Genomic DNA, 27,859 nt, shown 5'->3' with positions numbered 1-27,859 from the left:
ATTCTGTGGTGGAATAGGATTGACCAATCGTGGTCGAGATGGCGAAAGTGGGTGGAGCCACTGCTGAGTATTTATATTTTTATATATACAGCAGAGCCACCTGCCTCCGTGTACAGAGAGAGAGAGAGAGAAAGAAAGAAAGAAATCTGCATCTATTTCAGCTTCATCATCTTTATACGTACGGTAAGGGTAACTACAAATTATTAAAATACCTACAGAAGCTGTGATTAAGATATGAAACAGACCTGCACGATGGGTAACCTGATGGTGTGTGTGTGTGTGTGTGTGTGTGCAGATGTTACAGTAAACGATAAACAACACTTTACCTAAGATCATGATTAGATCTTTAGTTTATTTAAAGTCATTAATATTTTTATGAATGTACTGAAGCAAGGTGTGTATGCATATACACACACACATATATATATATATATATATATATATATATATATATATATATATATATACTGTATATATATACTTTACCTTTAATAATAATATAAAAATATATAAACTTGATAAAAACACATGCAACAATGAAGTACTGTAGTTGGCCAAGTGTCCAAAAAGTACAGATGCTATTAATTCATTAGTTGATTTTATTTATTATTGTAAACATTCTATTTATGCTTAACAAGAGTTAAAAGTCCTTTTATTTTTTATTTTATTTTTTTATTTTTTTTACTTGAGTGGTGGAGAAAAATAGTAATTAACATTTTAGCAAGAATATATACTATATGCATATACAGACCTACCTACTAGACGGTACCTGTGGCTCCACCGCCCACAAGCGGATTGAGATGCCTTCGTGCTACCATCACCTGCAAATAGAGGTAATGGTCAACTTGCTGCTGCTCCTCACGCCGCTCCAATGTTCCGGCAGCACTTACAGTACTTATGCCTGACGTATGCGCTATTGCAGTTGACGCTTTCTGCAGTCTGATCCGGGGTGTCGGCAGCCCTGAGCTCGGCCTAACATACCTGTTTTCACTGTAGACCACGCTGTATACTGTTACAGTCAGTGAGAAACAGCGTGCCGATCCATTGCAGGGCACACATGCACACACCACACACTAATTCGCACACTACATTTTGGAAATGCCAATTAACCTCATCTGGACTGTGGGAGGAAACCAGAGTACCCGGAGAAAACTCGCCAAACATGGGGCGAACATGCAAACTCATCACACCCAGAACTGAGGAGGGAATCGAACCCTCAACCCAGAAGTGCAAGGCCACTGTGCTTACCACTAAGCCACTGTGCGGCCTGGTATAGAAAATAAGTGAGTAAAATAACACTTAACTAAAAGATTATATAATACTGCAGAATTTCTCAAATTGTTGCATGCTGTGTTTTATGATACAGAACAGAGTAAAACTAGGGTGCTTTTACGTAGGCCTTACTTTCACACTGCAGTCCCTCTATCCCCAAACTCCATGTCACTTACTCCCTCTTCCTCTCTCTCGCTCTGTCTGAGCTGATCTCAGTGTTTCTTAAGCAGAAGAAACCTGTCATTTTAAAGGGCCGCACTAAGAGAGGACAGAAGATCTTTTACAAATCTTATTTACAGAAGCATGAAACAAGATTTTCTACGTTCACGCTTGTGTCCGCGCAAATCATCTTCCTCTCTGATTCCACGATGACGTTATCCAATCCAATACATCCAATACCAGAAATATAACATCGTTATATAACACAACTTTCCCTGTTCCCTTGGCATGAAGGAAATAAATTATTTTATTGTGATAAAAAAAATAAAACTTGGAAGAAACACTAGCAGTGACTTGTATTAGCCAGTGCATAATAGACAAATGCAGAATGAAAGGAGTGGTAAAAAAAAAGTAAGAAAGCAAAAAAAAAGAAAGAAAAATGTAATAATAAGTGAGATGAGATTAAATATCGGAAAAATTAGAAAGAGTTGAAGAAACTAAGAAAAAAAATGTATGATGGTTTTAATTTCATAATTTAAAGCATATCTTGTTAAGTATTTTCCTAGCGTTGCACATTCCAAAGTGTTTTATTTCTCTCAATATGCAAACGTATGCAAATTTTTATGTAACGAATAATTGTAGCATTCGAACATCTGTAAAGCAAGTCACTTTCTGTTATCACTTACATTACTTTAAAGAAAAAGTTAATAGTTAAAAATGAGGGTCTCAGGGACCTGGAGCCTATCCCGGGAGGCTTAGGGCACGAGGCAGGGTACACCCTGGACAGGGTGCCAGTCCATTACAGGGCACACACACATACACACACACACACTTACACACACACATACACACACTACGGGCAATTTGGGAGCGAAAATTAGCCTAACCTGCATATCTTTGGACTGTCAGAAGAAACCGTAGTACCTGGAGGAAACCCGAAAGAAACCCACTAAGCACGGGGAGAACATGCAAACTCCATGCGCACAAAGACCGGAATTGAGCCTGGCCGGGGAATCGAACAGGGATCCTGGAGGTGCAACCTACAGTTATAAAACTATATCAGCACCTTCTGACCAATCAGAAACAGCACGTTGGTAAAATAGTATTATATAAGACTAATATAATATTTAAAATAATATCGAAGGCATGATAATTAGACCTGTAGACAAATTAGACCATTTGTTGGTCGATTAATTTTTGTCAAATCAATGACCAAATTCATTGAATTTTGTCAAATCGATTCAAAATCAATTCTCACTTATAATTATTCAAGTAAAGTTTAGAACGTTACATGGTGTAGAATTAATAAATTGATTGAATATATACCCCAACTTTAACTTTTGCAGAAAAAAACTATTTCCACTTTGTGCATGGTATTTCCACGAAGGACCTTTCTTATGTAGAGCTGTATGTTGTGTTGTTATTAGTCTTTTGGATGCTCCTGTTGGTGGGTCGCCACAGCGGACCGACTGATCCGCAGAACAACATGGCACAGGTTTTATGCCGGATGCCCCTCCTATTTTATCCGGGCTTGGAACAAGCACAGGATCCAGTTGCTGGGGCTTGGGCATTGGAAGCCCGGACCTTCAACATGGTGGGTGAGAGACCTACCACTAAGCCACCAATGCCCCTCGTGTAGCGCTGTATGATTTAAGACATTTTGCAGTTGAATCAATTTTTACTGGGCCTTAAATTAAATCAATAGGCCAGTTTTTTGACTCAGAATTGATTCACACATTTAATGGTTTTTATTCCATGGCTGGCGACATGTTGGCTTAGTGGTAAGCACTGTTGCTTCGCACCTCCAGGGTCGAGGGTTCGATTCCTACCTTGGGTCTGATTGCATAGAGTTTGCATGTTCTCCCCATGTCTGGTGGGTTTCCTCCAGGTACTCTGGTTTCCACCTACAGTCCAAAGACATGCAGATTACATTAATTGGCCATGGTGTGTGCGTTCCCTGCGACGGATTCGCACCCTGTCCAGGGTGTACCCCGTCTTGAGCCCAAATTTTCTTGGGATAGGATCCAGGCCTTCGCAACCCTGTACAAGATAAGTGGTAATAAAATTGTATGAATAAAATTACATAAAAAATTTCATATAATTGGCAGTCTACTATGATTTATAGCTCTAATAACAATATATACTGTTTGTTATGACACATAACGCATGAGAGTTGTGGTAATTGTGGTCAGATATTTACGTACAGACATATTGAACATGAATGTCTTGGCAGTATTGTGATTTCTTTTTTTACTGGGACAAAAGGATTGTACAATATAAACCTTCAATTGCAAGGTTTTACAAATTGTGTTATAGACACTACTCACATAAGTTAGGGATATTGTTATTTACATGAGTGCTTTTCCTGAATTTAAATTAAATAAGTAAAAGTTTCCTTTAATATTACTAATAATGTATGAGAAGAAACACCATTATCATTAGTTTATTATTTATTACCCCAAAAATGTAGACAATAACAGGGATAGCCCCAAATAACAAAATTTGACAATGTCAGTAGCGTGTGTTTCCACCATTTGCCACAATGACAGCGACGTCTCATTTAGACATTTAGGCATTTAGCAGACGCTCTTATCCAGAGCGACTTACATTTTTATCTCATTATACATCTGAGCAATTGAGGGTTAAGGGCCTTGCTCAAGGGCCCAACAGTGGCAACTTGTTGTTGGTTGTGGGGTTTGAACCTGGGATCTTCCGAACCGTAGTCCAATACCTTAACCACTGAGCTACCCCTGCCCCTGGTCTCATGCTCCTCACTAGCCTCATGATGTTGTTCTGAGGCAATGCGTTCCACTCTTTCACAAGTGCTACACGCAGTTCTGCCAGGTCACGTGGAGGTGGGGTATGATCATCCAGTCTCTGTTTCAACTGGTCCCAGACGGGCTCTATGGGGTTCAGTTCAGGGGACATTGATGACCATACCATATGAGGCACTTCCTGAAGTCGAGCTGTGACAATTCTGCCACGATGTGGAGGAGCATTATCATCCATAAACAGAAAGTTGTGGGTGTGCTGGCGGAATTGGGGGATGATGATGGGTTCTATGATGTCTCTGAGGTAAAAACGTGCAGTGACTGAGCCATGTACAATAACCATTCTGTTTTGCGCTGACTGGTGATGCCTGCCCAGACTGTTGCGCCTCCTCCACCAAAGCAAACACGGGGAGCAAGGTGACCTGACACTTATCAGTGCACAGGACGGTAGACCACTGCTGCATTGTCCAGGTCACATGGTCTTGTGCCCCCAGTTGCGAATGCTTTGTCTGGAAACCCTAGAACCCCTCGCATCTCGTAAACGGCCCTGCAGCTGTGTGGCAGTTGCATAACGATATCTGAGTGCAAAGGTCCTTAGGTATTGGTCATCGTTGTGGTCTGTCACTCGTGGGACTCCACTGCTGGGTCTGTCATGAACTCTGCCAGTAGTTCTGTGTCTTGATGCAAGTCTGCTGATGACAATTTAAGACACACCAGGTTCACAAGCAACATCTGACTGCCTGGCACCGATCCGAAGGCACGCTATGGCCAGGTGGAGCTGCTTGTCTGTTAAGTGATGTCCTGTGTTCATGGCTGTTTGAATGAGGAACTTGGAATGACTTACTGACAATACCAGCTTTTTATACCCACAGAATGTTGAAATTAATGCTACTTTAAAATAGGCCACCTAATTAATAACTCAGTAGTGCTGAAAGCCTTTAAATTGTATATTTGGCCAAACTCAAGCCTCTCAACTTATTCTTAGTGATCATGATTTGTTGTACCAACATAAAAAGGGTTTGTTCAACAGCACTTAGTGGATTGACCAACACACAATACAATGAGACAGTCCAAGGAGCTCCATGCAGATCTGAGAATCTGGATGGAAGATCTACAACGTTTAGCAATCAATGCCTCTTGCAGCCTTTTCTAAGCTATTTTATCTGCCAAAGTCTGAAAGAAGACACAAAATGTCAGCTTAGAGGAAATTGGTTTGGTATGGACTGAAAGGCTGCTGTCCAAGTTCTTGGGTGTTTTTAGCTGTGTTCAAGGACTCATTACCTGCAACTGAGACCAAGCAGTGTTTTGCTCCAGAATTCATTGACAGTCTTGATACATCATTGCCCAATGCAGAGATTCAAGACACCTATGCCAGATCCCGCAGTGCAGCCCCAGGACTGTTAGCTCCCTCCATCTTTCATGGTAGGGACAGCGTTCTTTTCTTTAAAAGCTTAATTTGCACCTGTGAACATACAGCTGATGTCACTTTCCAAAAAGCCCCCATTGACAGCCATTTCATCTCTCCAGAGGGCATTCTTCAAGAAGCACAGTGCCTTGTCAATATGCATTTTGTCAAGTTCCAGTCTTTTGCTTTCAGTAGTGGAGTCCTCCTAGTTTGTCTTCTATTGAGTCCATTTTTTCTAGCTCGTACATTGATGGAAAGTGCAGTCTGACACTGATGTACTTTGATTTTGGAGTTAACCTTGAATCTTTTTGGAAGTTGTCCTTGGCTCTTTGGTTACCATTGGCATTATCATTCTCTTCAATTCAACGTCAACTTTTCTCTTGTGGCCACATCTAAGGAGGTTGGCTACAGTCTCAGAAACCTAGAACTTCCTAATAATATTTGCAGCTGTAGTCAGAGGAATATTAAACTGCTTGGGGATGGTCTTATAGCCTTTCCATTTAACTTGCTTGTCAATCATTTTCTTTCTGATCTCCCGAGACAACTTTGTCCTTTGCTTTCTCTGGTCCATGGTCAGTGGTGGTACACACCATGATTGCAAACAACAGAATGACTTCTTTTCAGCATTTAAATAGGCTGACTAACTGATTGCAAAATTAAAGGCACATGTGATACTTATTACAGGACACATGCCAGTTTAATTAGAAATTTTGTTTGTTTTATTCTAATGAATCACAATACAAAAGCAATATCAGATTTTCATGAGTCTGTTCCAACTTGTGCACTAGATTTTGGCCGTTTTCATTAAAGATGCATGGTCTACAATCTTTCTGCCCCAGTTCAAAAAACCTCATTTATTTTAGCTGTGTTTTCACAGACGTGGTCGGGGTCACATATGCCATCATTAATGCGTCTTCATAAGGGAACATTTAATGCAATGTTTCAAACAGATTTTCCTTCTTGAGAACATACACTGCAATACCAAAAGCATATGATCGATGCAGTCTTGTCTCCTAGCTTGATTTTATCAGTGCTAAATTTGGGCAGCTGCCAGATGAATAAATCAATAACCATGCTTTCGAAGGGCACCTATGACATGAGTGGTAAAAAGGGACCTGACAGCAGTTTCTATGGTGATATGGAGTAGGTCTGAAATCTGTCCGAGATAAACAACATCAACAGTTTGTTCCCAATGTGCTGGAAATTGCAAGGTTATCTGGTTATAAGGCACATAGCTAGACTTTAAGGATCACTCACTTATGGTTAGTTAAAAAACTCTGCATTCATGTTTCTATATAAAAGGAATAATCCTTCATTACAACAACCCAGTGTCAAGCAAATCTTCAAGTCGGAACAAAATGACTGGTCTTCCAAATGTGTTGGAGGCCCTACTGAAAATTCTACTTTTAATTCCTTTTTTGTCAGATTTGCAATGCAACAGTTCTCATGAAATATTGTGGAGATGATTCATGAGGTTAAAAATACCAGGTCGTGGGTGTCATAATGCGAGATGACTAGGATGTAATTGTGCCCTCGAGCCAAACAAGGCAGCAGCCCAATTAAATCCATATCCATGTACTTAAAGGTCATCTCTATGACAGATGTCCTCTGTGGGTGGCAGAGGGGGAGACGTGGGGGTTTTAGAGGTTATATCCACTGGTAGTTAGGCCACATTTGGCAAACATTGAGGACTTTGGATAGGAAATGAAGCTGATCATTAATTAATAGAGTTCTCTAATGAATCCTGAGCTGATTGTGAGTTTTGGCATTATTTCAGTTCAGAGCTTCTCTCTCTCTCTCTCCTTATTATTTTTCCTTATAAAAGCAAAATAGATAGTGCACAGTCTTGATTCATAACTCTTACAAGAAATCGTTGGTTTGTAACAATCCTTTATATAAATCTAATAGCTTCCATATTTTTCCTTCAACAAGATAACACGAGTTATTAATCAATAAAATTAATCAGAATTAATCAAATGGGCTGGCAGAAATACACCTCTGATATTTAATTTTTCATACCTCAGAGTCCCTTTGTTTGACTCCTCCTCCAAAAATGTATTTTCAGTGTCTATATAAAAGAACTACTGATGAGCTATGCCCCAGAGAAGAGATGAGGAAGAAGTCAGGGTAGGGTACCTTCTTATATGAGCTCACAATAGGAAGGAAATCTAGCAGAAACATGGAAAAAAACAGGTAATTTTTTTTCCTCACACTATTTGTTTGTACACACACACACTGGAGACCCATCGAAATGTCTAAAAATAAATGAAAATCAAATTTTGCATCATGTCTTTCCTCTAAACCAATTTATTTATTCATTTTTATTCTTTAACCATAATGATGTCCTTGAACGAGATGAACAGATGTAGACCTGCTACAGTAGCTGTTGCTGTTGGACAGTGAGCAACTACCTGGATAAGAGCTAAGCTTGAAAGGGACAATTTTAAAACTGCTACCTGTGGTACTAAAAGATTTATAGCCCTTTTCTGCACTGTTTATTTTCCAGTGGAACACAACACTTATGTGTAGGAAGTAATGTATTGTGTAACATAGACATCCTAGGATGAAGAAAGTATTGATGAAAAAAGTGCAATTCCAGTACTCAACTCAATGTATTTAAATATGTAAACTTTAAGGCTTGCGTATGAGTAAGTAAAGTGGTGTTAGTAATTCAGTAACATCGCAAGCAGGATGGTTTGGGCGCCATGGGCCAGACACTCAGGGCAACATCTTGCCACAGAAGTGTGGAAGTGTGGTCTGCCTCTCAGTTGTACGAGATGGGGAGTAAGGTAGCTAAGTGGGCATCACCTCTGATCTACCTACTAGCAGCCCGGCTGTACGATTTTATCTTTCACAAGCTTTGATTATGGTATACAAAGTGTTGGCCAATTCATGTGTGACAATGCTCCCAGAAACACTCTTTCACAATCTGGAAATGGAAAATGCCTGTGCCATCTGGGAAGATTCCATTCCGTACATTGCAGACATTGATTACATTTATACGGTAGTTATCAGTTAAGAGTAAAGTGAAGCAGGGAGTATATATTGCAATGTACATAACAGTAAAGTCCGGGTCTCAGTAGGGTATTGTCACATAGTGATGCTGAGTCTAAATCTGATGCTGAGTTGGACCACATGACCTTTTTCTATTGTTTCAAAGTCCAATCTTTATGCTTCCTATAGCAAGTTAAAGTCTTTTTTTTTCTGATTAGTCTCACTAACAAATGTTTTTCTTTTGGGCACACAGCTGTTTAGTTCTTATCATACTGTGTGCAAATTGAAATACTCTTACTTTCACTATTAAACATAGCCATAGAACTATCTTTCCAGGTTTTAATCATTTGTTGAAGGGTTCTTGACCCAGTTCCAGTAATTTCAAATCCCTTATTTAATTTCTTTGTGTGATGCAACCCAATAATTTGACTCTTCTGAAATGGTGACCTGCTGACCCTTTTCAGGCCAGGGAGTATACACAGACAGTCTACCCACCCAAGGTGAAGTGAAGTGTTTTAGTCTTGATTACCGGGGTGGGTGAGGTCCTGATGCCTGTTGTATTAAAAACATCTAAGGTCAAAACAATTAGCTGGCCACTTTAGAAAAAAACTATGAAATTTTTTTTTTTAAATAGGCCAAAGACAAAGGTATGCAGCAATGTCATCACTTAATGACTATGATATTATGTATGTAATAAAAGACACTTTTATAACACTCATTATTGTTAAGGGATATTTTTTAATAGGGGTTGAGAGAAGTTGAGAGAAAAAAGCAGTCCTGCTCCAGCAAAAATGGCATCAGCTTTGTCAGCGCTGGAGAACAGCCAGTACCCTTAGTAAGAACATATGCCGGAATGTTGATCTCTGCAAAAGAATGGCACCTATGGCTAGATCTGGAGAAGTAGTTCATGTTCTTGTAACCCAACACATTCCCATTATTGGGATCATTCACCACCTCACTATGGTCTGAATCCATTTGGCAAGTCATCCTTGGAGTTTCCAGGGAAGATTGCTTTGATAAGGCCTTTGAAATGAAACTCGCCAAGTACTGGGGTTGGTCAGTGTTTGCAAGCAAGTTAGTTAGAGGGCAAACTGCTAAGCACTCAAAGTCATTTTCAGGGGCTTCATGGCACGTTCTTCCTGGACATTCTTTGTTCTGCATCCCAGAGGATTCTGCATCTCAGAGAGATTGTGTCCAGAGTTTGAAATCGTATTTAAGTGGGTAGAGCATCCAGACTGACCTACATCTTTGGGAATCTAATCTGAAACTCTGGATGTGGTTCAGATTGGATTTGCCAAAATCTGATTCAACGTGTTGTTTTTTTGTTGTTGTTTTACCAAAAAATGACGCGGAACAAGACCTCAGTTTACTCAAGCCAACACTAAGCCACAGTCTGAATCTCTTGGGCAGGCAGGCGTTGGTGCTTTCTCAATAACACTTCAGTCAGATATTCTCAGCCACTGTAGAATTTTTTGATTAGATTGGGTATTCACTCATGACAAATTGTCAGGGTTTCTGTACCTGAAACACTTAGTTTAGCAGACATGCGTGAACCTCTTGGAAAACAACGATAATTAATTATGTCCAATTCCTTGGCATTGAATTGGTATTATTGATGCTTTGTCTGGGTCTAACACCTTCTGCATTAACTTGCTGGCACACATGTTTGCATAGCAGATTTAAATCTTTGTTTAGAGCTAATCTTCCCAAGCTCCTTAGTCTAAACTGATTGTTAGTAGTTTGTAAATGCCAGGGAATACAGAAGTTCCACAGTGAGGCAAGAGACCTTTCCAGTCGAATAAACAAGGAAGCAGCAGATATAAGACATGTTGTACAGCATCTGAAATCAGGGGTCCATGTCTCCAGGAGTCCATAGAGCATGCCACATATTAGCATGTCACAAAGTAACTGGAGCTGGTCTTGAAGCTGTGCGTGAAATACAATCATGATTTTAAGGAAGTTGTTGTGGGCATCGGACGGAACAATAGATGGTGTTCACTTCTCAATCAAAGGGACCCCAGTTGAAAGAGTGATCAAATTCATATAATTCCTTTCTGAACTACATTGTGGACCTGTCAAAGTGTGCTGTGTCCATGACATCATTATGTAAGGCGAAACTTTACCATCACTAATAACTAAGTAAGTTCTACAGAACCTTAACTATCTTGTAACTGGCACTATAAAGAGCATCATCACTGGGAATGCCATCATACAGTAACTGTAGTGCTGCAGAGGGGTTTTTTTGGTAAGGGATGATTTTGTAAGTCGTTTTGGCTAAGAGCATCTGCGAAATGCCTAAATGTAAATGTTTTGTGGTCTGCTAAACAGATCACTAGGCCAGTGCTGCCTAGCCTGCAGTATATCTAAACCAGGAAGTGCAGTCTCGATCCCACCAGGAGCATCTAATCCTCGAAAATCGATGGGTCAATGATAAGTTATCCATCGATTTTCGAGGATTAGATGCTCCATGCTCCACAATGTAGTTCAGAAAGGAATTACATGAAGTTGATCACTCTTTCAACTGGGGTCCCTTTGATTGAGAAGTGAATACCATCTGTTGTTCCTTCTGAAGCCCATAACAACTTCCTTAAAATCATGATTGTATTTCACGCACAGCTTCAAGACCAGCTGCAGTTACTTTGTGACATGCTAATATGTGGCAAGCTCCTGGAGCCATGGACCCCTGATTTCAGATACGGTCAGATCGGTCTAGGGGAACTGCACACACAATTAAAGACGTACACCTGTATTTCCAGAAGTTGAGCGCACTTTGGGTACTGAGAGAGCTCTCTGCCTTTGCCCAGCACAGAAGATTGCTAATCCGCAGTGTGTTCAAGGAACATTCCGACATGAAACGCCAGGAAAATTCTGAGCAATTGCATGTGCAGGTGAAGTTTCTGATCAGTATTTTTTGGCACAACCATAACACCATTCATGTGGATGTCAACAGTGGCAACTTAGCGGTGCTGAGGCTCGAACCCTGGCCTTTCAATCAATAACATACTGTAGTAACCTACAGGCTGATTGAGCCACCACTGCCATAGATAATAGTGCCACCACTATAAGTGATGTTGGGGCCATTAAAGGAGTTTCTGGGAGGCCAATGTTTCAGAAGAGGTACTAAGAAAACTTTCTACCTGGATTGTATCCAAGCACTAATAAAAAGCTAAAGTAAGTGCTTCAATATAGCGGGGGATTATGTAGAGAACTTAACATAGTTTTAAATCTCATAAATGTATTCTTTTGTGCTGCATAATCAAAAATCTTGCATGACCCCTAATAACTGCATACAGTATACAACATAAAGCAGTTTGGGCATTATATCTTGTATAAAGTGACCTGTGTAGTATTTAGAAACTAGGTGGGAAAAATACTCGTCCTACTTCTACAATTATTAGAGGGTTGAGGATTTACTCAAGAAATGCACAAGATACGTTCATTATCAAGAAGTGTAACTACCTCAATAGTCTTCCACTTTGTTGTTCTAAAGTATTCAGAAATGTGCCGTAGCAAAAAGGAAGGACATCAACCATGACCTCAGAGAAGCGAATATCTGTGGCATATTGTTCTGAAACAATATTCTTTTGGACTAATAAGACCAGGGCGGAGATGTTTGCTCGGTATAAATAGTACCATGTTTGGGCAAACAGTTGACACAAACACATTGGCACAAGCATTGTGCACCAGGACCAGGAAACTTGCAGTTATTGTGACTGCAATGAACATCACATTATACTGGGATACCTTGCACAGTCATGCACACTTTCTTAATAATTAATTGTTGTTTGACAGCAGTTTTTAGTCTGAATACAGTCATACATCACTACAAAACCTTGTTGTAGTATCTTGGCATTCGTGCACACATGCACAATGAGCTATTCAGGATGCAACATCTGTAACCAGTGTTATTTCAGGCTCTGAGTGTAGCCACATCAACTATTTCACTTTTGAAGAGAAGATGTTCAAAATCTTATTTTTGCTTTTGCTGTTCAGCTGTCCAAGTTCAGCATGGTGGGTTTTTTTTTTTTTAGTATGTAGGTCCAGATCAGTAAAGGGAGTTATGTCAGTGAAAATCCATTTAATGGCTGTAGCCTGGCCATTTAAAATTGGAGCACAGTCTGTTTCAGCTGAATAGCCTCGTTCTAGCAGGGTTACCTAACCGAATAGTTGACCGCTGCAGCTCGGTATGGCATTGAGAACAATGAGGTGATGACTTTGCTACTGAGAGACTGTGTGTATGTGGGTGCACATGTCCGTGCATGTGCTATTTTTTGAAATGTTTCTTCACTCCAGATGGAGATGTGGAGGAGGTGGCTGGTCATGTAGGTGTACAGTTAGAGCTTGACAGTGTGCCTTTACTCTCTAGTGTTAAAAATAACAGTTTGAAAAATTTGAAGACACTTGGGAGAATGGTGACAGTAAACTACCCGAGGGGAAACGCAAGGGTGTAATGCAAAGCTTGGTGTTTTTGACAGGGAGGGAAAAAGTAGAAACAGTAAGACGTAGCATTTGTAGCAACTCTTTATATAGGGGTAAGAGAGATGCTTTTTTTTTTTTTTTGCTTTCTCAGCTAAAGTGGAAGTCAGACACCAAACACAAATCCAACTCACTTGAATGAGAGATGTGGGATTACCTTTCTGGTGGCATAGTGGCTTAGTGGTCAGCACTGTTGCATATCTATGTCCATGGTGTGTGCATATCCTCCCTGCGCTTGATGGGTTTCCTCCAGGTGCTCCGGTTTCCCCCCACAGTCCCAAAACATGGAGATTATGTGTTCCCAAGTTGCCTGTAATGAGCGCGTGAGTGTGTGTATGATGAACTGCGCCCCCGTCCAGGCTCTACCCTGCCTCATGTGCTAAGTTTCCTGGGACAGGCTCCAGGCCCCCCGTGACCCTGTAAGATAAAGCGGTATAGACGCTATATAGATTAAGTGAGTGAGGATACTTTTACTATGCAGAAGTCTGTTTGACTGGGCTAATAAGAACACAAAAGCCATACCTCTGATGTGGAAACAAGGCTAAGCGATTCAACTGTGCTTGAAAACCTCGGACCTGAGGTGCAGAAATTTCATTTCTGCAAATTGAGTTGGAAATTTGGTCAGGACTAATGTGACCACAATGCTGATAAATACAGATAGATACTTATCCATCATGCAATACCATCAGGGAGGTGTTTGATTGACTCCGAATTTATTCTGCAGCAGGACAACTACCCCAAACATATATCCAATGTATGTATAACTATAGGGCACAAGGCAGGGTACACCCTGGACAGGGTGCCAATCCATCACAGGGCACAGGTGGTTTGATGAACATGAAAGTGAAGTCCCATGTCCTGCACAGTCACCAGCCACTTTGCGGTGTTTTGGAGGAGCAAGTCAGGAAACGTTTTCCACCAGCAGCATCAAAACACGAAACACCAAAAAAAGAAAGAAAGAAAATAAGGAAGAAAATATGCAACTTTCACTCTGTGCAAAAATGAATTTCAAAGGGCAGATGTGTTCTAGTAGTTGCATGTAGGTTTGTCATTATCATGCCGGTGTTTACTTCTCAGGTTGTGCTCAGAGATGACCTGGATTAGTTTGAAAATTGCAATTTCACAGTCCAGCAAGGAACTTCTATCCTGGGAAACGAAAGAGGAATTTGTCTTAAATAGATCATAACCTTGAACAACACCGACTTGAATTATCTTAGTAAGACACAATGTTTTTTTTTGCACAGAAAGAGAGCTGTATATTTTGTCTCTCATTTTCTTCCCAGTGTAGTTGTATTTTGGGTGGAAACATTCAAGGTTAGTGTGGTAGGTTTAAGATCAGTTAAAAAAAAAAACTCCAGACTTTAACTTCAGTTCCAGACTTTAAATAGAAAGCTAGCCTTGTGATTAATATAAATCTGTGAGTCTGGATTTTCTAAGGCACAATGTTGAGAAACTAAGCTGATTTTCAGCCTAAAGCCACTGAGTTTAAGTGAGTTCTAGCGTCGTCTGGAGTTCCCCATTTATTTGGCTTGTTCAGTTTCTCCCTGGTGGCTGGATGGCTTTTATTCACAGCTCGGCCTTACTGAAGGGAAAAAAAAGGTCACTGGATCTGCTGTTTTCAGGCGTCTTTTCTCCTCTGTTCACAAGCGAGTGTCTGTTTCCTTAGCTGTTCCAGTTAGGCCTTTGCACTATTACGAAACCCGGGGATCTCATGGCTCCTGGAAGAAACCTATCATCTAAAAGGTATTTTAAAAAGGTTGAGATTATACATGGGTGCATACTGTATGTAACTTATTTGTTGTGTTGTATCTTATACTGTAGCTACTAGAATAAGTAGCTCTCCATGGCACATAAAACTCTTTTTGTTAAATGTGCAGTGTGTAAGATTTTAGCTTAGAGATGCTCAAGTGAAGATTTTGTCCCTTTGTGACAAAAGAATTGATTTGCACTACACCTTTTGTGCTGCATGGATCGATGTCATGGTTGCCAATTCCAAGTCAATATAAACTCAGCACATAGTCTATACCGCTTTATCCTGTATACAGGCCCATGGGGGGCCTATCACAGGAGACGGGGTACACCCTGGTAGGGGTTCCAATCCGTGATCGGGCACTCTCACATACACACACACACACTTATTCACACACTACAGGCAATTTGGGAATGGCAGTTAGCCTAACTGGTATTCCTTTGGACTGTGGGAGGTATCCGTAGTACCCAGAGGAAACCCACCAAGTATGGGGAGAACATGCAACCTCCATGCACACAGACCTAAGGTGGGAATCGAACCCAGAACCTTGAGGTGCAAGGCGGCAATGCTAATCAATATAAACCACGTAATGTGCTCTAAGTATGATGCTTATGGAGTAATGACGCCAAAAGTGTGCTGAAATATTATTTAGTATGGCATGATGTAGTCCAGGTATTCACGAGGCCAAGGCTGTAAATAAATATTGGTATTATGGTATTACAGAAGGGGACCTAATTGTGAACTATTAGCAATTTAACATGCTGATCTGTAGGTAATGAGTTCAACCCCTCAATTTAACAGTCTTAATCATAAGTCGCTTTGAATTAAAGCATCAGCTCTATTTCAGAGAAAAATACAAAACTTATTGTTGGTTGTTAAAGGCACTTCACAGTGAATAAAACCGAACCAAATTATCCTGACATGGGCAAACAAAAATAAATGTATAATCTTATTTCTTTCTCATTCCCACATGCAAACGTTTTGTGCTACATTTACATTTGCACTTATAGGATTTGGCAGATGGCTCTTATCCAGAGCAACTTGTATAAGTGAAAGTTTTAAATTTACATTCATCGCATTTATACAACAGGGAGTTTGAGGGTTTAAGGGCCTTACTCAAGGGCCCGGGAGTGACAGCTTGGCGGTTTTTCTGATTTGATCTCCTGATTAGCAAATGGATTAGAGACAAGTCACACACTCTCTCTCTCTCACACACACACACACACACACACACTCCCAAACACTTGCACATTTCTGCTTATACAAAAAAAAAAAAAAGTTTCTCTCTCTCTGCATTATAAACAACGTTGCCAAGCAACAGGAAAATCAGAACTCAAGAGAAGATTAGGATATGGATTTGTGTGTGTGTGTGTGTGTGTGTGTGTGTGTGTGTAGGCGATAACAGCATGCAGCAGTGTAGTGAATAATCAGTCATTCCTGACACACACACTGCGCAGAGGCTGGAGTCAGCTGTGTGTGCTCGTTCATACAGACATGCTGTACTATATATACATCTCTCTCTCTCTCTCTCTCTCTCTCTCTCTCTCGGTTTCTTTCTCTTTTCCACACATGGCATCCTGAAAACATATCTGAATCCACTAGAATATCTAAAGTATCTAATCTAATACATGTTCTCTGTTTCTGCCTGTCTCTCTCTCTTTCTCTCTCTCTCTCTCTCTCTCTCTCACCTTGTGGGCATGTAAGCACTAAGCACACTTCAGTAAAACCTTGATACACCAAACAGGTAATCTATGCATTACCTAAAGTGTTGCTTTAATAAGGGTCCTGTTATGCGAAATAAACATTTTTAGACATTTTTTGACATTCAGATATTATAGTGTGGACATTTGCACACTGTGAACTTGAACTGCAATCTTGCACATACCTTATAACCTCGCCAATAACTGGACACGGTTCTACACTGCACTACATTACAATTCTATTATATTTTATTTTATTTTACTATATATATTTTTCTATTTTTATTATATATTTTTTAACTTCTTTATATTTCTATCTTATCCTACTAATTTCATTTTATTTTTTTTTTCTTATTCTTCTTGCTGTATATTATGTAAATTAAAAGTTCAAAGCTTTTTTTAATTCTCTTATTTTTTGTTATATTGAGGTCAACAGCAGTCGCATAAGCATTTCACTTCATCTCAAACTGTGTATGACTGTGTATGTGACGAATAAAATTAGAATTTTTATTTGAACAATATTTGCACAAGCATACGGAACTGAAGGGCAATACTGTAATTTCACACCCTGTAATAAGTGAAGGAGAAATGTTGAAAACATGCTTGTTATTCCATCAAAAGAAAAGTCTGCTTTATTTATAGTGGATGAAAAAGGAACCTCAGTAGCCTCAGTAACCACACTGTTCCCCCTCTCCGAGCAGTCAGAATCTACTTTATTCCTCATTTTAGTGGAAAGACTATGGACACTTAGTCTTAGTATATATATACAGTGTATATATATATATATATATATATATATATATATATATATATATATATTTGTGTGGTCATGTGACTACATGTGGTTATTATTCCTGCAGCTGATTGGTCAAACGGAGTCATGTGATTATTATTATCGTTAGGGAAACAGTCATGCAGTAGATTCAACAGCTGCATGTGTAGAATAAATGGTTAAAAAAGTATCGAGTCAAATGTAGCTGAATAAGAGTAGCGTTTCCTTTCCTTTTTTTTTACAAATCTCCTCAAGTAAAAGCAAAACTACTCATAGAAGTTTTTTTTTTTTTTTTTTTTTCAAAAAGTTACTCAAATAGCCTAAATGTAATGGAATAAATGTAACTCATTACTACCCACCTCTGGTCAGGTATAACTACTAACAGACTTTATTGAATTTCCTGTTGGTATGGGTTATCTACTCATGAGCAGTGTTGGGGGACGTTACTTTTTAAAGTAACTAATAACATTAGAAAATGACCGTCATTAAAGAAGAATCAATTACGTTACAGCATTAGTTTCTGATAAATGTTTCTAGTCAGAGTACTTTTTCATTGCGGAAAATGAAAACTCCTTTGTGATTCCTCATGCATGTTGTTTTAATCAAGGCCTTTATAATTATTCTACCATCATCACTTAGTGAAGTTTGGCCCATAATCTGTTAACTATTAATACCCCTATCTCACCTACATGGTTTGGCGCGGTGGCCGTAAATCACTGCTGTCTGGCTCACGGATTACATAAATTGTCTGATTAACAGATTATATTTTCGAAAGTTAACTAAATAATTGAGTACTTAAATAGTGGACCTAAGGCGTTAAATTACTCGTTACTTTAAAAAAGTAATCCAAGTAAAATCCTTTTTACACTCAACTTGTTCCACCAACACTGCTCATTAAAATCATTAGGTCTAGTGCTTTACCTTGTATGGTCATATAACTGCCAACAAATTTGCAGCAATTTTAAAGAATCTGGTTTGAGCATATGGTATAAACACTCTTCCCTGATGATGTTTTTAGAGTGTTAATTCAAGAGATGGTTATGGAATAGCAGGATGAAGTAAATCCTAATGAAGCCTTATCACTGACCTTTTTTTCTTTTTTTTTTCCCCAAAAAACTAGCTGTCCTATAACAATCACTTGTCTTCCGTTGTTTGTTTGTACCACTCCCCCTTCAACCTTTAGCTCTAGTCCTCTGTCGTCCGCCATGTTGGCTTTCGGACTCTTTGTGCCCCTGCTGTTGCTACGGGTCGGCTGTTGCCGGGCGACTGAAGTTCCAGAAGATGCGAGTGCTGAGTTCTGGGTCCGACTGTACCATCAACTCCAGATGGCAGGGACCGATGACAATATCATCTTCTCTCCGCTGAGCGTGGCACTGGCCCTTGGCATGGTGGAGCTCGGTGCTCGAGGGTCGTCACTGCAGCAGATCAGACAGGCTGTGGGTTATACAAACTACAGAGAAGGTGAAGAAAGGTCCTAAAAGCTGAGCCTTATCATCATTCATTTATTTACTTATTTAGTAACATAATTACTGAAAAACCAATTTCATGGATAACTACACAAAAGGTTCAGAATCTGAGATGTGATACTGATACAGTGGAGTGGTGTGTGTGTGTGTTTGTGCACTCTCCCAGACGAGGAGTTTGCAGTCCTCAAGAACCTAACCCAGGCTCTGATCGGAGACGAGACCCAGTATGTGGTGCGTCTGGCAAACTCGCTCTTCCTCCAGACCGGCGTTCACTTTAGTCCTGAGTTCCTAAAGCTCATTAAGCATTATTTCCATGCTGAAGCTGAGACGGTGGACTTTAACGAGTCAGCTTCTGTAGCTCAACACATCAATACCTGGGTCCAGAACCACACTGCGAGTAAGTATACAGAACAGGCACTCAGTTCATTTCACTTTAGATCGTTTAAAGTAAACGAGCCATATGTTTCATATTCAGAGAGGATGTATAATTAAAACAGAACAATACTATACAATGGGTTTTTTTTTTTTGTCCTGTGCAGGTAAGATTAATGACCTGGTTTCAGCAGAGGATTTCAGCAGCTTGACGAGAATAACACTGATTAACGCCCTGTACTTCCGAGGCAGCTGGAAGAACCAGTTTCGCCCCGAAAACACTAGAACATTTTCCTTTAGTAAAGACGACGGCAGTGAGGTGCAGACGCTGATGATGTACCAACAGGGTGACTTTTACTACGGTGAGGAATACATGCAAGTTGGAATGCACTATACAGTAGTTTTTCATTTTATAAGTTGTAACCAGTAACTTTTTTTCTTTTCGGACTGGTATTTTCTCAAATGACACTTTTGCCCTTGGTGTATCTATTTATTCTTCTTGCATCAACACTAAAAATATTAAAATTGAATCAGGAATATCATCCTTTGCTGAATGTTTAAAAAAAAAAAAAAAAGTTACTTCCTGTTAGCATGCACTAAAGCCAGTTAATTACTTGCAAGCTTCTGTTTTATTTTCTCAAATTTTTAAGTCGATATGACAAAAAATGAAGTTTACTGGAAAAACTGCAAAGGCTTCTGTCTTGAAGACTTTATAAAAATTCATGAAGCACCCTCAGGTTATACAGCTCTGATGGTTACAAAGTGCTGGCACAGCAGATTCCTTCCAAGAATGCTAAATAAAGGCTTCCTCATGGAAACACTTTACATTTCAACAGTTAATCATCTCATTAAAATTCATTTATGTAAAGCGTCTGCCATACAATTCCCTGTGTAACTTATTACTAGAGAATAAGTAATGCTTTAATAAAAGAAGTGTGCACAGTGATAAAAAAAGGCATGTCTCTAAAGTACATCTAATAAAGAATGTATCCAAGTTTTTAATCATTGTTCATGTTACCATTTAAGAATATATACACCGAAGCCAACAAGCATGAATAGTTGTTTAGACTTGTATTGAGCTTTACTTTTTTCTTTTACTTTTACAACAATAAACAAGAATATTATATATTAAACTAAAAATTACACAAAAAATTCATTATTTACTCGTCTGTGCAAATAGGTTTTTAATTAAGGCAGCTATAAATGAAGTAGATACAGAAGAGGAACTCTGTATACAGGGGGTCTAAAACAGAATCCCCCTCCCCCTAAAATAATCGCATTTTGTTACAGCCGTATTTGCTCAGTGCAACTTTTAACGTCCAAGTGAAAGATATAACACCAACATGTCAGAAAGAAATAATAATAAAAAAAAACAGAATCACTAATATGGAAAAGGATCACCATCTCCTAAACATGACATAAACTCAATCAGGTGAAGCTACAGTAATCACCATCTCAATGACACACACACAGCTTTACACATATAGACTTTGCAATATTTGTATTATTATTCTTCGCAGAACTCAAGTTGAGATAAATTTGTTGATGGACTACATTCTTCAGGTCCTTCCACAGATTTTCAATGAGGTTTAAGTTTGGGCTCTAAAAAAGTCCATGCAATACATTCACCTTTTGCTCCTTTAACCACTGTGTGGTCGGTTTTGCTGTGAGCTTTGGGTGATTCTTATGTTGGAAGATGAACCTTCGTCGCATGGACAACTTTCTGGCAGTGGGCAACAGATTTTCCTCTAGAATTTGATGGTATTTTTCCCCAATCCATTTTCCTTCTATCCTGACGAGTGCTCCAGTGCCTGCTGCAGACACCTCATAACAGGATATTACCGCCTCCATGTATTACTGAAGGGCTCTATTGGATTTCCACCAGACATATCGTTTGGTGTTCTGGAAATAATTACATTTTAGGTTAATTTGACCATCACACTTTTTTCCATGTATTTTTGTTTCTCATGCACTCTTTTGTCATAAATTCCTGCCACTGCTTCAGAGTTGCTGTAGGCCTCTTGGTAGCCTCTTTGACTAGTTTCCTCCTGTCTCTTTTATTTAGTTTGAAGGAACATCCTGATCCAGGGAGAATCTCCGGTGAACCATATACCCTTCACTTCTTAATAATAGACTTCACTGTGCTTCTAGGTAGCAAAAAAGTCTTTGAATTTTTTTTGTATTCATCTCCTGACTAGTGCTTGTCCACAACTTTATTCCATAGATAATTTAACAGTGCATAGCCCCCTTAGTTGATTATTTGCTTCAGTTGCATTACCAGGGACAAAAATACTCCAGCTTTCCATCCTGAGCTAATCAGAGTAACCACAGCTAATCTCGGTTGAATGTCAAATGGCTTTGTGTGCCATTGAGAAGGTGACTAGCTTCACCTGATTGAGTTTACAAGTCATTTTTCTGTTTGTCTGACATTAGTGTTATAACTTTTACTTGGATGTTAAAAGTTGCACTGAGTAAAATATCTATTATATATATATATATATACAATTCCTTTTCTCATTTTATGTAGGTGAGTTCAGCGATGGAAGCTCAGAGGCAGGAGGAGTGTATCAGGTGCTGGAGATGCCATATGAAGGTGAAGACATGAGCATGATGATCGCTTTGCCAAGACAGGAAGTTCCACTGGCCTCGTTGGAACCAATCATCAAAGCCTCCCTGATTGAGGACTGGGCCAGTAATGTGAAGAAGCAGAAAGTGGAAATTTACCTGCCCAGGTGAGGTACCTTGGAAATGGAATGGGAATATAAGTTGATTAATGATGGGGAGATTAAAACACATTATAAATATAATTAAAGATTCAAAATAAAGGCTACAGGACATTCAAAGCAAGTTATTTTCGGAAAAGCATGACTGCATATTGGGAAGAATTCCCAATGATTGACACACGATAGGATGCCAACGTCTGACAGGCAATAATCTCCCACACTGCATGAAAAACAAAATACTAATAGAGACGGTACCATTTTTGATGAAAAAAAAAAAGCACTGCCTGAAGCACATTTATTGCTGATATGAAAAAATAACTGACTCACGCCACAGCACACTGTCACCATAACAACAAGACATACCCACTGTAATCAAAATACAATAAAATAGAAAATGCTGGGTGCAGTTTTTAAAGATGCTGCATTCTGATTGCCTTGATGCCACTTTACATAGAATTAGCGTAATAGAACAGCTTACTATTAACCTGTATTATCCATCTATGAGATTTATGACTGATATTAACCAAGGATGTTTATAATGGTGAAAGGAGCACAACTTCTTTTCGCTGCAGCAACTTTACCCGGGTGATGTTATTGTCTGGGGAAAATTCAAAGCATCATTCATGTAACTTTAAGTATTAAGAAAGTTTATATGGTTATGATAGGTTGTAAACCTAATGCTGGAAGAAGAATACAGTATAATACTCCTTATAAATTCTCCTTGTGATCTCGTGGCCTGTCTTTTTATGCCTACGGCAATAAACAGTTTTTCGAGTCGTTCATCCAAGATTCTCATTATTGCAGCATCTCAGGCAAAGGTGGTTGGCTGTTTATCGGATTTATTCAGATTATGTCTGCAACCTGCAGGCGAACTGATTAGATTTTGAATACTGATTCAAACAGGGTCGAATGCACAGCAAGGTTAAATATCTAAAATAGTTTTTTTGTAATAGCTTGTTTCCTGTCGGGAACATATTTCTGGCATTACTAACAAGAAGGGTTACACTCATGGCCTGGGTGTCACTGTCAGCGCTGTTGGCATCCCCATAATTGTTTTTTTTCCCCATGTTTTTTAGCACCAGAAACTGCTGGAAGAATTGATGGGTGACTAATGCTCAGTTAATTTCTCAGCATGACTGCAAAGCTAGCTTCAAGAGTCACATATTCTCTAAAATGGTGCACTTTCATTTTAGAGGAGAGATTTAAAACCGCTCAGGCTTTATCCACTTTTTTTGTTAGAAAAACAAAAAAATTCCTAAAAAGCTTAAAAAAAATATTGACAAATGATGGGGAAAGGAATAAACTGGTGCTTGGCCAAAAAAAAGTTGCCATTTTAGCAGGCTTAAACAATTGGCCTGCACTAAACAAAGAAACAGTAGAATGATTGGAACCGGGTTATGAATTGTTCAAGGTGTTATTATTACCTGGAAGAATAGTTTGGAAAAGGCTTAAGAAAAAAAAAATACGAATGACATTGATCACAGTGTATTGGGTTGTACTGTAGTTGTACCATGAAAGAAATCAACAGCGGAAATCACAGCTGTGTTTTAAACTGAAAGCATTTTAACCTGCACAATGTGACGACAGGATTGGGACTAAACAGATGGGTGTCCATAAGTTGTGAGTGAGCCTAATCAGGAAAAAAGACTTGAGCATAAAGACTGGACTATACAGAATTTTCCGCTCACCAGGAACTCAAGTAGTCTTTCAATTTAAAGTCACTTTATAAACCGATCATTATAATTGGGGGTTAACTTAAGTCATCTGTTATTTTTACCCTAGTTGGGCTGGTTTCTGGACAACCAGTGCATACAGTATGTTATGGGAAGTCAGTAGGGGCTTTGACCCACCCAGTTTTTACATTTATACAATCATTTGTTAATAATATGTTAGTATAGATTTGAGTATGAAGGGAGGAACGCCAGAATATGAGGAGCTGAGTGGTGAACGCATTGGACTACTGAATAGAAGGTCCCCATCCCCCTAAAAAAAAAAAAAAAACACCACCAATTTGGCCAATTTAAGAGCAAATGCCGTAAATGTAAATATGTCCCATATCTCACTGCTACCTAAAGCCCGACAATGCACACTGAGTGAATTGGTTTCCATGGTTAAGTGGTTAAGCGTTTACTAAATTTATGATTTAAATAGGAAGTTGGATCCATTCAAGCATCCCCACTTTTATTCCTTGTGTAGCCACTGATGATACACTAAATGAAACAACCGATTCTACGCCAAATTACGGTCATGTCACGTATGTAGATTGTGTGTTAAGGAGAATAATGAACTGCAAGCTCATTCTTAACACTAAGCCAAGTTGTATTCCTCTGATTTATTTCCATGATGATGATGATGCAGGTTTAAAGTGGAGCAGAGGATCGATCTGAGAGACGCATTACAGCAGCTCGGCATCAAGAACATCTTCACCAAAGAAGCAGACCTGTCGGGCATGACCGCTGAGACAGAAGGTGTGTGTGTGCATACATATGCATGCATGCATACGTGCGTGCGTGTTGTTCATGTGTGTGTATGAAAAAAAATAGTAATTATTATTATTATTATTATTATTATTATTATTCCTCTACTTACAATTATTATTCCTCTCTGTTTCCTTTCCACGTTCCTGCATTTCACTTATTCATCCATCTCCCTCCCTCCTTCTACATGCTCCCTCTCTGACATATGATCCTTGCATCCCTCTCCATGCCCGTCTATTCTCTCATCCCTTCCTTTTCTCCTTTGTATTTTCCCTTTCCCTCTGCCCATTCCCCTTTTTATTTCTTCAACTCCTGCTCTCTCCTGCCTCCTGCCATTCCTTAATTGCCTTCCTCATTTCATCACATCTCTCCATGCCTCACTACCTCTTACATTTTGTCCTACCTTCTGTCTTCCTTCCTTTCACACCACTCCCTTCTGTTCTTATCTGCAGAACGGAAGGATCTGTTCATCGGAAAAGCCGTACAGAAGTCTTATCTGGAGGTGACAGAGGAGGGAGCAGAGGGAGCTGCTGGATCAGGTGCCCTCATTCATTCATCCCTCTGTCTCTTTTTCATTATTATATTCTTTAATGTAATTACACACGACGGTGACGAACAGACACTCTCCCTTCCTTTGTCTTCCTTTGTCCTCCCTTCCTTTTATTTCTCTGCTTGCCTTTTCTTTTCTCCACTCCTACATTTGTCATAATGCCAACCCAAGCACATTAAGTTAGAAGCTAGAAGGTGTTCCAGGGTTGAATATATTGTTGAATGTCGTGGTTTCACTGATAGTGCATCCATAGTGCAGACAATACCGACAGGTCGTTGTGACATTAAAGCACTTTTTGTAAGTCGCTCTGGATAAGAGCGTCTGCCAAATGCCTAAATGTAAATGTACTGTAAATGTGACATCTTTGTGTTGATAGGTGTATATCATTCTTATAACACGAACACAGTCCTAAAACCCAGTCACATCATTTAGCTGTCAGGGTGAACACCGCATCCTCTGACTCTCTTTTTCTGTCCTCCCACAGTTCAGTTTTTCCCCCCTCCGTTCAGTTTTTATTCCTACCATTCTCATCATAATCATCATCATGAGATTGAAGTGAAGGCTTTGAAAGATTTGTTTATTGTAAGAGCACCCCCTGGTGGTCACTCAGTGTTCCTATATTATGGTCTGTTCAATATTTAGGAACAAGAGTTTAGGATTTCTTACTAATGATGTACTGTACATATTTGCTTCTAAGTTTAGTTCAGTACAGTAATGATTAACAAGACCAGGCTTCTTTAACTAGAACGTTACAAGAACTCGGTACACTTTCTGTATTGGGGCCGACAAAGAGTCTAGACATCGCCGTCTTCTTCTGGGATAAACACCGTCTTTGCTAAGACTGACTGCGGTCAGAATACTCCATCAGTGGCACCACACCCAGATCTGTTTGGTCATTATGCAATACATGCTGTTTGCCAAGCGTAATGAGTTAATGAGATCTCTTTGTCCTTCTTCCACAGGGATGATTGCCCTGACAAGGACCATGGTGTTATACCCTCAGGTTATGGCTGATCATCCCTTCTTTTTCATCATCCGGAACAGGAAGACAGGTATAATGGAAGACGCCTGCAAAGATTATGAGTTTTATATCTATTCAATATTTAGTTTGCAAAAAAGATATGACTAATGTAATGTAAACTCGATAAAGCAACTATTTAAAGAGTTAGAAATCTACTTCATAGCAGAACTATAAAAAAAAAAACATCCATTTAAGACACTGTATTTAAATTGACATTTCATCTCATTTTTTAAGCAACTGCACTTTCAATGTTAAATCTTTGTCTTTTCTTGTAGGATTCGTTCTTTTCATGGGCCGAGTCATGAACCCGGAGGTCGTCGATCCCTTTGATCCTGACTTAGATTCAGTTTAATGCACCGCTGATAAAAAATAACAAGGCCCAAAGAGTGCCAATGCCATTTTTATTTTCTCTTCATGGTTTTCGACAGGGTGAACCCTGCATACACCAATTATACTCTACATCATATGTGATTGTATTTTGATACTCTCAGCTTTAACCACAAGAGCAGATGATGTAAATATATCTGACATAATGGTCTCCGTGGCCATGATGGTAAAGGCAGCACTTGCGTTTATACATATTTATTGAGCTATTTAACTGCATTTCTTTTTTTTTCACCAGCATCAGAGTATGCACTTTTCATTATTGTAAATTTGCTACAGTGTTTACAAAGTAGATATTTATTGACTATCGTTGTGCAGCCGTCTCTTAATTCTTTCTCCGTCTTGCTTTCCGCCTTTTCCCCCTCACTCTCCTCAATCTTCAATGTGGCTGAAGTACTGCTGAAATATTGACATGCCTTATAAATGAGTTTTCAATTTCATGAATGTACAGTTAAGGAAGCAGGGTTACCATGGCGACGCAGCATGCAGACCACCTGTCTGGTGTACAGGGATTTGAATAAGAGACACACCAGCTGTATTCTTAATTTCAGAAATAAATATGAATGTGGAAAAGCTGTCTCATGCATCATCTGTACCGCAGATAATGTATATTTTTTTAGGGAATGAAAGCTGGACTGTCATGATGTAGCTATGTTGTGGATGTTTATGATGATTAATAACCATCTTGTTTCATTGTTGTGACAAATCAGCTAGGCGTGTCGGGACATTTTTTTTAAACACAGTAGCTGGTGAAAACATTCTATCATTTGCTTATACCATAGATTCAGGATTCTTTTATTGATAGTAATTGAGTTGTACAGTATGCAATAGGGATCTGAATGATTTAATAATAAAGATCTAATAATTTACTCATACCACACATAGTACTATGCTGCCTGCCAATGGGTGAATAGTTTAGAATGCCCTCATCTGTAGGATTATAGAGGAACGGCAACATTTTACCAATTCAAAGGCAAAATAAAATAAAAAATTTAATTAAGTAATTAATTAATACACATTTTGGAGTCAGTGTGGCGATGCATGACTTCCAACGATAAATAATTAAGAAACATTGCAAATGTAGAAGAAGAGTTGGTGTGTATAAATGTTGCAATAATGCAGACAGACTGAAACCTGTGTGAGCATTAATCAGTACTGTATAACATGACTATATAACCATTGTATAGTCATTACTGTGTTTTCCATATGTAAATGCTATCAGTATTAGATAAAACTTTGACAACATTTACATACTCATCCTGAAGGGACCCGATCTGATTTATGTATGGGTTGGTGTTGTTTTAGATGCAGTAATAGATGGGATACATATCTGCTATGTATTTATGCTACTTGAATGAGAATGGTCATATCGGGAATTTATGGGGCTTTATTGCCTCTGAGCATGCATGGGGCGCTTGCTAATGTCAGTCAGCACCAGCGTCACAGCCATTTTATAGCAGTGCTAGCAAGTAAGGCGTCTGGCTCTTTTCCTTCTTCTGGACCTTAACAAGTACAGCCAACTAACTGCTTGCCATCATCCATAGCATAATCCCAAGCATACAGTATT

General features: G+C 39.2%; 1 protein-coding gene across 1 annotated transcript; it reads left to right on the top strand.

Annotated features, from left to right (window-relative positions):
• The first annotated feature begins 99 nt into the window (after nt 1-99).
• Nucleotides 100-27,141, top strand: serpini1 (serpin peptidase inhibitor, clade I (neuroserpin), member 1). The gene is made up of 9 exons (XM_053499873.1): nt 100-183; nt 18,483-18,760; nt 18,932-19,162; nt 19,305-19,499; nt 21,665-21,869; nt 24,219-24,328; nt 24,790-24,876; nt 25,850-25,939; nt 26,184-27,141. The coding sequence occupies exons 2-9, from the start codon at nt 18,505-18,507 to the stop codon at nt 26,258-26,260; spliced, it is 1,251 nt and encodes a 416-aa protein (XP_053355848.1). The 5' UTR covers nt 100-183; nt 18,483-18,504; the 3' UTR covers nt 26,261-27,141.
• The last annotated feature ends 718 nt before the right edge of the window (nt 27,142-27,859 follow it).

Source organism: Clarias gariepinus, chromosome 7, assembly GCF_024256425.1.
Source record: "Clarias gariepinus isolate MV-2021 ecotype Netherlands chromosome 7, CGAR_prim_01v2, whole genome shotgun sequence".
NCBI classification, from domain to species: domain Eukaryota; kingdom Metazoa; phylum Chordata; class Actinopteri; order Siluriformes; family Clariidae; genus Clarias; species Clarias gariepinus.
This window is presented reverse-complemented; position numbering and strand designations above follow the sequence as displayed.

Bases quoted from the DNA above. Each gene is read 5' to 3' on its own strand.
- serpini1 (XM_053499873.1), top strand. From the start codon at position 18,505: ATGTTGGCTTTCGGACTCTTTGTGCCCCTGCTGTTGCTACGGGTCGGC. The intron at 19,163-19,304 runs GTAAGTATACAG...TGTCCTGTGCAG, and splicing joins GGTCCAGAACCACACTGCGA to GTAAGATTAATGACCTGGTT. The intron at 19,500-21,664 runs GTGAGGAATACA...CATTTTATGTAG, and splicing joins ACAGGGTGACTTTTACTACG to GTGAGTTCAGCGATGGAAGC.